The following is a 12,101-nucleotide window of genomic DNA, read 5'->3' as shown; positions in this document are numbered from 1 at the left end:
AAGGGAACCAAGAAGAGGAAGAGTACGACGAAGAGGAATTCGGTTCTTCTAAGAAACAAGGCCCTTCCTCTGCCCCTAATAACGCCAATAACACCAACAAAGGCAACTCCCTTTTTTAATCATTTTTTTAGTGTAACATGTTAGGGCCTTGCTCTTATGTTAGCCTTAGATCCATTTGTTTGAAGGTGTTTTATGTGTGTCGTACGAGGTTGTGTGAAAAGGTGGTGTTGGTGGTTGTTTTTTCATTTCCCTAAATTATGTTTTGAATATGTTACGGTGACTATGTTGAGTTACAATTTTGAAGTTTTAATTTTGGGGGAAAATATGTTATATTTGGTGAATTTAATTATTATGTAGAGTTTGCTTCTTCATTTGTGATTTTGAGTTATTCTTAGGACAGATTTGCAGTTGTTATGTTTAGTTTCTGGTTTTGTTAATGCAGATGCCAAAGCTGTTGATAAAGCAAGCGTGATAAGATCAAAACATTCGGTGACTGAGCAGCGAAGAAGAAGCAAGATAAATGAGAGGTATGTGCAACGGGCCAGTGTCATAAGTTCAGTCCTCAGTGCCAGTGTATTTGATGTTGGAGCCCTCAACCATGATGGTAAATTGAAATGTTGTTGTGTGCTTCATGTGTTGTTCTGAGTGTAACTGACAGTGTTTTGAAGTGATTGATGGAATTTATTGAGATTTCTAGTGTAGATTGCCTGGAATTCAATTAAGAAATCAACTTTAGTTTATTATTGCTGGATTGTTTGAGGTTGAATGTAATTGTTTAATTCTCTGAATACTTCATTTTTGGCATGATTACATGTTGAAGTTGCTAATGTTGGCAAAAATGTTTGTGTTTTTTGGTTTTTGTTTTCATTCCTATGTTTTCTACTTTAACATTGTGTGAAGAAAATAACAGAAACAAGTGATGAAAGAAACGTTAGAGCACATTTGGTTTGTTTGACTTTCATTTCCATGGAAACCAAGGGTATCTTTTTTGGTTGCTTATAGATGTTATGTTTGGTTCACCAGCTTCATTTTAAGTTGTAGGGATTGTTTATGGAAATTTTGGAAATAACATCCGATAGTTTTCAGCATTTTCACATTAGTACAGTGGCAAATTTGTAGTTTCAGCCACTTTCTCCTATACCTGTGAGTGAGGTTTCACACATAGTGCCAAAGAGCCACCACTGACTCTCATTTGCACTTTCCTCCACCCTTATTCACCATTACGTCCCTAGACCCTACTGGCTTTGCTGTCAGCTTTTGGCCGTCAAGCTGTCAACACTGTTGGCATAGTTATCTGCTATGAAGGTGACTTGGCTTAGCACCTCCCTCCATTCCCTGTCTATTGGCAGCCCTTCCTTCCTGGTTGAGGTAGTAGATAGCCACATCCCTCCATAAGCACCACCACAACAGCATGGTCACTGATGCCAATCACGCCAGCAGTTGCAGTGTACTCCAAGCCAGGAATGAAGGGTATCTTGACTGTTTAGTGATGATGTCATTGGTTCTATCTTTGTTTTGAAATTGCATGGTTGGTTGGTTCCAATATTCACCAGATTTTTAAACTTACAAAAATGTGCAATGCTGTAGTATTCTTTTGTTGTGTTCACTATTTTGCTTTTTCTGTGTCAGATAGGGGATGGACAACTGGACAAGTTTGAATACTTGCATGTCGTTTAGGGTAGAAAACTGGGTTCAGAGAAATAAAATAGAAAACAAAGAATGAAAATACGAAATGTTTTCACAAAATCAAGTAAACAAGAAATGCAGGAGATAAAATCAAGAAACAAAGATAAATCCAAACAAATCCTGGGGACTTTTGGTTTCTTTCTTTCAACCTGATATGCTTTTAATTGAAATTACCATAATGTGTTGCTAAGCTGGATATTGGTGATCTATTTTCAGATTTCAGATATTGAGGGATCTCATACCTCATAGTGATCAAAAGAGGGACACAGCATCATTCTTACTGGAGGTACATCGTGATACAGAAAGCAAATAATAAGTTGTACTTTATCACTATTTAAATTAGGATAGGATATATCTTTAGAACTTGCTGATTTTTGCTTTCTTTTTTCAGGTGATTGAGTATGTTCAGTACTTACAGGAGAAGGTACAAAAGTATGAAGGCTCATATCAGGGTTGGGGTCATGAACCCTCAAAGTTGATGCCATGGGTAAATTACAGAAACTATAGAAACTATATTGTTTCTAGATCATGTACTTTTTGACTATATACAAATCCCTCATCGTATAGTACTTTCAAAGTAGCTGAGCCCAAATTCAGACCACTTTTCTTGTGTGGAGAAAACGATGATATGACATTTGGCTTAACTTAACCTATTATATGTAGTTGTGGTGGTTGTGCTCATATGTGTACATTCAGATGAAAAATAAATGACACTCAGAGTACAGAGTGAAATTGAAATTCAAGATTATGTTCTTGTTGATCATATCTGTTAGAACAGCTGTTTGGGTTTGTAATTTTTGTATATTTTATTATGCATTGTTTGCCAAATTAGTCACACTCATTTGATTTTTTAGTTTTGTTGTCATAAAAGTATATGGGTTAGTGTTCAAATTGGTCCTTGAAAAATTATGCACGAGTCAATTTGATCCCTAAAAGATTCAATGCTTCAATTTTGTCCCTAAAAGATACCAATGCTAGTCAAATTGTTCCTTAATTTTCAGCTGACATATTATGATATCAACGTTAAGTTCAATATAACCCATTAAGAATGTCGTATGTGGCAAATGTGACCTCACACGTCAACAATTATCAATGACACATCAACGGAAAGTTAATGGAATGACTAACTTGACTCACATTGGTATCTTTTAGGGACCAAATTGACTTATGCATGATCTTTCAAAGGCTATTTTGAGTATTAGCCCCTTATTCTCGAGTTGTGTCACTAATTGATTCAACCCTTTTCTGTATTTAAAATAAAATTAGGGATCTAGTTTCCTACTTGGATTTTAACTATATTAAATTTATTTCCTGCAAATGAGGCTTTCTACTTTTGCTATCTTATAGTGGACTTCGTTTAGTCCTATTGGCTATTGTTTTGGTTGAATACTGTACAGTATTTTATCATGATCTACCTAGTTTAATGTTAAACCTTTATTTTTATTTTTCTAAACTTGTTTACTCACCTTAATGTTGCAGAGAAATAGCCATTGGCGTGTGCAAAGCTTTGTTGGGCAACCACAAGCCATAAAGAATGGTTCAGGTCCTGTGTCACCTTTTCCTGGAAAGTTTGACGAAAGCAACATTAGTATCTCTCCAACTATGCTTAGCGGCAACCAGAATATGATAGACACCGATCAGGGTAGGGATATTGTCAGCAAAGCATCCGAAGGACAAACTGATTTAGCTAGCAAGGGAATAGCTCTGCCCTTGGGTATGCACCCAAACATGTCTATTCCTGTCAGAAGCGATGGTGTACTTTCACATCCTCTACAGGGATCTGTTTCAGAAGCGCAGTCAACTGAGTGCCCTGCCGCTAGTGAACCACTGAGCCAACAGGACGAGCTGACTATTGAAGGAGGGACAATCAGCATTTCTAGTGTGTACTCCCAAGGGTGGGTGCTTACTTTTTCTTTTGTTGACTTTTTGTAACTGTCTATTGTTGCTGCATGGTTTGTTTAATGGGAACCACTTAACCTTCTATTAGCTCTTCCCCTTGTCTTTAAAATTTAAAGTTTGCAAATAGAAACTGTGATATAAGGACTAAATATATTGGCATTTGCATTAAAAGATGGCCATTGTTGATACTGTGATGCTTGTAGTGCTGTAAAGAATTCCAATGGTTATGAATACGAGTATGGCTTGAATGAAATTCTAATCTTCTCGCATTTGTTTATAAGGCTATTTATCAGCTTTAGTAACAATTATTAAAATGATTTGAAGAACAGGTTGTTGAACAATCTGACTCAGGCACTACAGAGTGCTGGTTTAGATCTATCACAGGCCAGCATTTCGGTTCAGATTAATCTTGGAAAACGAGCAAACAATGGACCAAGCTGTGGGACCTCTTCTCCCAAGGTATATATAGGCTATACCATATATAGCGTATCTTACTTGTTCCTTTCGTCAGCAAGATGTCCAAGATAAATTTTTATTTTTATTATTTTATTTTATTTTTTGATGCAATCTATGGAACATTGTATATAAAATTAAGATCATCATATGAATTGGAATTCTATTTGCCATCTTAGTAGTTAATAGACTGTTATTGGCAGGGACTAATACCTTTCAAAGTTTTTATTTTGCTGGATTGAAACCCAAAAAACAGGGATTTAGCTAAAAAAGTGCCTTATCTTTTTAGTAGCATTCAATAAAATTTTTCTTTTATGGTGCTCTTAACCAATTCCCTTAGGTCAAGACCCAAAATTATAAGTATCAAACCAAAAACCAGATATTTTATAGGGACCAAAATCTTATTTCTGCCTAAATTTTAATATGCTTGAAGTGGAATTTCAACATAGTTAGGGCTTGAAAATTATGCACTAGTGAAGATCACTTATTGGAAAATAATTATGTTTGGTGTGTCTTTAGTTGGTTCTAGTTCTGGAGTTTTGGGCAGGCAAAAACTATTTCTTGTCTTCCATCATGATCCTCATACATTTTTTTGGGTCTGCATTGTCATACCTGCGTACTATGTATAAGTAATAAGGTTACATATTTTAAATACAAGCCAGTTATAAAGGGAGCCATTCTTTAATCAAAGATTCCATCCCCCTTTGCTGTGCTCAGAATATATATTGTACGAATAATCTACTTAAGTGGTAACTATTTGACTTAAAAAAATTGATCAATGTAATGTTTAATTCAAATTTAAACATAGTTGGCATTTGCCTTGAAACCTAAGATTGAGAATTACTTGGTTCTGTGGTGAATGCTTGCTGATTTGTGGTTTCAAACTTCTAATGCTACTTTACAATAGAGTGCTGCAAGAGATGTATAGTGTGTGAGACGAATTCAATTGGATGAGGCATGGACATGTAACATGTATTCAGTTATTCATAGGTAGTGACCTATACTTTAGATACCATGCTTAGTTAACGGTAGTTAGAACCTTACATTTGCGATTTGAGTCTCTCAATTTGATAGGATTTAACATGCTATCGGTATGTTTTATCATGTTAGTGTATCTCAAATGTGTATGATTCTTACGGTACATGTATGATTCGATGTGATTTATATCACTGATATGATTCATACTCGGGGATATGATGATGCATTTTGATTCCGTTTTAGTCTAGATTTTATTTTATTTTTCCGTGTTGTGCAGAATCACGACATGGTTCCTTCCAGCAACCAAGCTTTTGCACAGTTTAGAGATGCAGGCAGTGAAGACTCGGACCAAGCTCAGAAACGTCTGAAAACATTCAAGTGATTTCTCCAGGCTTTTCGGCAACTCCTGCAGGGGTCATCCAGAATCTGCACTGGTTCCCGACGTGGTATATCCTTCTGTTAATGTACATCCTTGGCCAGTTTCTAATTCACTTACGAAGGAGGTCATTTTGGAAACAAAAACCTAAGAACGCAAATGTTATTGTGGGAATATTGTTGAGATGACTTATGTGACTGGACATGTCATATGCCATATCTTGTATTTTGTTTGTATGGTACATATTATAATTATAGTTAGTGTTATGTAGCTTTTGGGTTGGTAAATTTGTGTTAAATACTTCCATTTCTTTGGTGTATGTATCCTATTCCTAGGCAGCAAAACTGCATAAGTACTCAACATTAGTTTGATGTTGAGGAATTATCTTTTCAGACTTCCAGGCTTCCAGCGGTAATTTTTTATCCAAAATAAAAAATAAATTGATAGCTACTTTGCTTCCCAATAAGACAATTTTCATGAATAATGGTAAAAGTTACCTCAGTAGACCGAATTATTCTTGCCGAAAAAGAATAGATTTTGTTCTGAGGGTTATCTAAAACTGGGTTGTGTTTGGGTCTAAACGTGAAGTCCAGGCTTTTTCTGTGACAGCGTTCGACTTGTATTGAAGTTGAGGTGTTACCGTCCGAGTTCTTCGTAAAGAGGTGGGAGGTGGTATATGCCGTCCAAGGTTTTAGACAGATGTTTAGTAGATTGGGTTCTGAATATACCTGAGGATGTTAGCGTATTTATAGTAGAATAGTTAACCACCTTTTAGAGTAGTTCCACCTTTGATAGTGGATAGCCATTTCCTTTTGATAGAAAAGTTGTTGACATCTCTTTCTATATGGATAGGAGATATCTTAAGAAGTAGTTATTTAGATAAGTAGGTCTTTATACAACTGTCGTTGCGCTCGATCTCTATGAGGTTGGGTAGGTGCGGAGGAGGCCTGATCTCTTGTGTTGGCCTATATTCTTTTTGGGCCTAGCTTTATTTTGGACCAGAGTATGAACAGTGCCCCTACTTGAGTATGAGCTTTTAGAGGTCAGACTCGAATATTTGTAGTTCAGACTAGTTACTTGTGGATTCGAACATTGGTGTCCCTTGGTGTTTTTTCCCTTAAATTTTAAAAAACATGGGGTGCTAGATTCTAAAAATTTTAAGTTGTGTCTTTTATTTGTTTTTCTCTTTCATCATTAAATTCAAAAATAAAAAATATCCTTTCTACTTTTATTTTAACTATATTTTTGAAATTTTTAATTAAAAATTCTGATTTTAATTTCAAAATTTTTATCTTATCTCATCTTAGTTGTAAAATTTCAAAAATCAAATCTTTTCAAAATTAAAAATAATATCTTTTCCAAAGATCTTATCTTTTTCAAAATCAAATTTCAAATATGATCTTTCTAAAATCTTTTTCAAAATTTTTTTGTTTTTTATCTCATCTTTTCTACCTTCAATTTTTAAAATCAATTTTTTTTTCAAATCTTTTCAATTTCTTATCTTATCTTTTCTAATTTCAAAATCTAAAATTCAAATCTTTTCATATCTTATCTTTTATCTTACTTTAAATTCAAATATTTTCTTAATTAATTAACTATCTTCTCTCTCTTCTTTTTCAAAACTACCTAACTAACTCTTCTCTCTCTAAATTTTTGAAAATTACTTCTTCTATTTCTCTTCCCTCTTTTTCGAAAAACAATAATTAAAATTCAAATCTTTTTAATTTAATTAAACTTAATTTTCAAAAACAATTAATAAATAAAATAAAAATAAAAGTATTTTATTTCTTATTTATCTTTTCTATTTATACCTCTTCTCCTATTCACTTCCATTTATTCAAACTCTACTTCTCTCTCTTCTTCCATCTTTACTTTTCTTTCTCTCTTCTTTCTTTCCTTGTTCACATCTAACTGGAAGCTCTTAGTCCAAGTGGCACAAAAAGCTTTCTTCCTTTCTCTCTTTTCTTCTTTTCTTGTTTATGACCAGAAACAAGGATAAAGAACCCCTCTTGACTCCTGATCCTGAACATGAGAAAACTCTAAGGAGGTGTTTACAACAAGTTAAAGCACAACACTCCGGAAGAGACCTTTCAGAAAGTTTTTGAACAAGAAAGGGAAGACATGGCTGAACCCCAAGAGGAAGCAAGAAAGGTTCTTGGTGACTACACTATACCTACCTCTGACTTATATGGCAGAAGCATCTTTGTACTTGCCATTGGAGCTAACAATTTTGAGCTTAAGCCTCAGTTAGTCTCTCTTTTGCAACAGAATTGTAAGTTTCATGGACTTCCATGGAAGATCTATATCAGTTATTAGCTGAGTTCTTGCTAATCTGTGATACTGTAAAGACTAACGGAGTAGATTCTGAAGTCTAGAAACTTATACTCTTTCTCTTTGCTGTAAGAGACAGAGCTAAGATATGGTTGGAGTCCCAACCACAAGAGAGTTTGAACTCTTGGGAAAAGCTGGTTAATGCTTTTCTTGCTAAATTCTTTCTCCCTCAAAGGATGAGCAAAATTAGAGTGGATATTCAATCCTTCAGAAAAAGAGAAGGTGAATCTCTCTATGAAGCTTGGGAAAGATACAAGTAACTGGTCAGGAGATGTCCTCCTGACATGCTCTCAGAATGGTCTGTCATAGGCGTGTTCTATGATGGCTTGTCTGAGATATCCAAGATTTTATTGGACAGCTCTGCAGGTGGATCACTCTACTTGAAGAAAACACCTGCAGAAGCTAGATAACTCATTGAGATGGTTGCTAACAACCAGTTCATGTACACTTCTGGAAGAAATCCTGTAAACCATGGAAACTCTCAGAAGAAAGGAGTTCCAAAAATTGATACTCTGGATGCCATACTAGCTTAGAACAAGATCTTGACCCAACATGTCAATATGATCTCCCAGCACTTGACTGGAATGAAAACTGCAGCAGGCAGTACTCAGGAAGCCTCTTCTGAAGTAGAAGCTTATGATCCTGATCAACCCACCATGGAGGAGGTGAACTACATGGGAGAACCCTATGGAAACACCTATAATCCTAACCTTTCATGGAAGGATCAACAGAAACCTCAACAAGGTTTCAATAACAATCAAGGTAGAAGGAACCAGAATAGGTTCAACAACAGACCACCATTCCTTTCTTCTCAAGGGAATATGGAAACCTCTAAGCAAAACCTTTCTGACTTAGTCACTCTGGTTTTCAGCCTCTCTAAGACCACTCATAGTTTCATGAATGAAACAAGGTCCTCCATTAGAAATCTGGAGGTACAAGATGGTCAACTAAGCAAGAGGAACCCTAAGGCTCCTCCTGACACTCTTCCAAGCAACACTGAGGTGAACCCAAGAGAAGAGTGCAAGGCCATAACCATGGAAGTAGAGGCTGAATCTGGAGAGAATGGGGTGACGTTGAACGCTAGTGAAGGACATATCACTGGGCGTTCAATGCCCAATCTGGCAGCATCCTGGCAGCAGAGCTGGCGTTGAATGCCAACCAGAGAGTACTGGCTGGGCGTCCAACACCCAAACACCCAGGAACTCTAGCACTGAACGCTAGTGAGGAACCCCTCACTAGGCGTTCAACGCCCACACACCCAAGAAGCTGGCGTTCAACGCCAGCCAGGACATCCCTGCTGGGCGTTCAACGCACAAAATGGTAGAGGGACTGACATTTAACGTCAGTAAGGGTGCACATCATGTGCCTTTAACGCCCAATAAGCTAACAGAGCTGGCGTTAAACGCCAGTGAAAGCACACCTTCTGAGTGCTTGAGTCCCACTCAAGAAACCTCTATCCCAGAACCAAAGGAAGCAAAGGCTCACATAAAGACCATAGAGGTTCCTTTGCATGCACTTATGCAGTGCAAAATTTTTGATGACTACTTATCCTCTGATGAGGATGAAGACACTAGGGAAGAGCAAGTTGCTCGGTACCTAGTAGCTCTTATAAAGCTGAATGCCAAGTTATTTGGTTCAAAGCTTTTAGAGGAAGAACCTGCACTGCTTACCAAAGAACTCCATGCTTTGGTTTAGTAGAAGCTACCTCAGAAGCTTCCAGATCCTGAATGCTTTCTGATTCTTTGCACCATAGGCACCATGACCTTTGAAAAGGCTCTGTGTGACCTAGGGTCAAGTATCAACCTCATGCCGCTCTCTGTAATGGAAAGTTGGGAATTTTTGAGATATAAGCTGCAAATATCTCATTAGAGATGGCAGACAAGACAATGAAGAAGCCATATGGCTTAGTAGAGGATGTTTTGGTAAAAGTTGAAAACCACTACATTCCTGCAAACTTTATAGTCTTGGACGTAGGAGAGGATGAGGATGACTCTGTCATCATTGGAAGACCTTTCCTAGCCACTGCCAATGCTATCATTGATGTGGCTAAGGGAGAACTGACTCTACAAATAGGGAAGGATCACATCTTATTTAAGATGCCTTATCCCAATTCTCCCTTAAATAAAATAGAGATAACTGTGCAACACCTAGTATTCCAACCCTCTCTTTCTGTGCAGAGTATTACAGAGCCCACATACATCAATTCTAAGTTTGGTGTTGGGCAGCTATCAACAAGCTCTAAGCACAAAGGTACTAAAAAGAAAGTACCTAAAGGTTGGAGCGACAAGAAAGTCCCAACTAAAGGCCTCTCACTTGGCATGAGAGTTGTCTTCACCAAGAAGTCAGTCTTACCACATACAGTGAATCGCATCCTGTCTTTAGAGCATGTGGAGCTCATTCATGAGAAGATAGGAAGAAAATTCAATGTCAGGGACGAAAATCTGAGCTCATACTCACCTCCATAAGGAGCTAACCGTCAAGCTAATGACGTTAAAGAAGCGCTAGTTGGGAGGCAACCCAACCTTATTTAATTATTTTTATCATTTTATTTTTAGAGTCATGATCATGTGCATCAGACAGAACAGTGACAGAATTCACAGCAGTGAAAATAGAACACTCCGGATAGAGTGTTAGTAAAAGTTGAACGCCAGCCAGGATATCCCTGCTGGGCATTCAACACCCCTCATGGGTAGCATTGCTGGCGTTAAACGCCAGCTAGGGAGCAGCCCTTAGGTGTTCAAATGCTAGTGTAGAGAATCAGGGAATCTGATTCCCTAGCCTCTCAAGACCAGTGGGTCCCACAGCATCTTCACCTACCCCACTTGCTTTCACACTTCCCCATATATACTTTCCTATAAACCCTAACCCAATCACATCCATACCACTTCCCCACAATCATCACAACTCCCACCAACCCCCCACCCACTTCAAAATTAAATTTCTGACCCAAAACCCTACCCATGACCAAACCTAACCCTACCCACTCCCTATAAATAACCCTATTCATACCCCTTCATACACACACCTCTCATACCCTTATACACCCCACTTGGCTGAGAGCCATCTCTCCCTCTATCTTCTTCTATTTCCTTCTTATTCTACTTCATTCTTCTCTTTACTTTAATTTTTCTCGAGAATGAGCAAAGTTTTAAGTTTGGTGTTGGAAAGGCATAGCTTTTTTCTTTTCATTACCATTCATGGCACCCAAGGTTGGAGAACCCTCTAGAAAGAGGAAAGGAAAGGCAGTAGCCACCTCCTCTGAATCTTGGGAGATGGAGAGATTCATCACCAAAGCCCACCAAGACCACTTCTATGAAGTAGTGGCAAAAAAGAAAGTGATCCCTGAGGTCCCTTTCAGACTCAAGAATAATGAGTATCCGAAAATCCGAAGAGAGATCCGGAGATGAGGTTGGGAAGTCCTAACCAATCCCATTCAAGATGTTGGGATTCTAATGGTGCAAGAGTTCTATGCTAATGCATGGGTTACTAAAAATCATGACACTAGTGTGAATCCAAATCCAAGGAATTGGAGCTCCATGGTCCGAGGAAGAATCTTAGATTTTAGCCCGAAAAGTGTGAGGTTGGCATTCAACTTACCTCTAATGCAAGGAGATCCTCATCCTTACATTAGGAGAGTTAACTTTGATCAGAGATTGGATCAAGTGCTCTCAGACATCTGTGTGGAAGGAGCACAGTGGAAAAGGGATTCCCAAGGCAAGCCCATTCAACTAAGAAGGGTTGAAATTAAGCCCATAGGTAAAGGATGGTTAGAGTTCATCCAAAGATCCATCATCCCCAGTAGTAATCAGTCAGAAGTGACCATTGACAGTGCTATCATGATCCATTGCATCATGATTGGAAGTGAGGTGGAAGTGCATGAGGTGATTCCTCAAGAATTGTACAAGATAGCTGAGAAGCCTTCCACCAATACAAGGTTGGCATTCCCACACCTCATCTGTCATCTATGCAATTTAGCTGGAATTGTCATAAATGGAGACATCTCCATTGGGGAGGACAAGCCCATCACTAAGAAGAGGATGGAGCAAACTAGACAGCATGCACAAGAGCCTGTGTTGCTGCCTCAATATGAGATCCCTGAGATGCGTCAAGGGATTTATTTTGCTCCTCAAAGCTATTGGGATCAATGGCAAACTTATCTTGGAGAACTGAGCACTAACATGGAGCAATTGAGGGTGGAACATCAAGAGTACTCCATCACCCTCAATGAAATACGAGAAGATCAAAGAATCATTAGAGAAGATGAAAGGGCTATGAGGGAAAAACAACTAAGGAAAAGAAGTGACATTGAAGATATCAAGCATCACATTGGATCCTCAAGGATAAGCACTAGTCGCCACCATTAAAGGTGGATTCGTTC

At 37.9% G+C, this 12,101-nt stretch overlaps 1 protein-coding gene across 1 annotated transcript in view; it reads left to right on the top strand.

Annotated features, from left to right (window-relative positions):
* Positions 1–5,662, top strand: part of LOC107489372 (transcription factor BIM2) — a gene marked incomplete in the record, with an annotated part of 5,999 nt that extends 337 nt beyond the window's left edge. Inside the window, 7 exon segments of the mRNA XM_016110123.3 lie at positions 1–102; positions 443–527; positions 1,903–1,972; positions 2,078–2,173; positions 3,166–3,581; positions 3,915–4,044; positions 5,294–5,662. Of these exon segments, the coding sequence (XP_015965609.1) occupies positions 1–102; positions 443–527; positions 1,903–1,972; positions 2,078–2,173; positions 3,166–3,581; positions 3,915–4,044; positions 5,294–5,398 (1,004 nt within the window).
* Between the last annotated feature and the right edge of the window lie 6,439 nt (positions 5,663–12,101).

This window comes from Arachis duranensis, chromosome 5 (genome assembly GCF_000817695.3).
Source record: "Arachis duranensis cultivar V14167 chromosome 5, aradu.V14167.gnm2.J7QH, whole genome shotgun sequence".
Taxonomy (NCBI): Eukaryota; Viridiplantae; Streptophyta; class Magnoliopsida; order Fabales; family Fabaceae; genus Arachis; species Arachis duranensis.
Note: the sequence above shows the minus strand (reverse complement) of the source record. Positions and strands in the feature narration are given on the sequence as shown.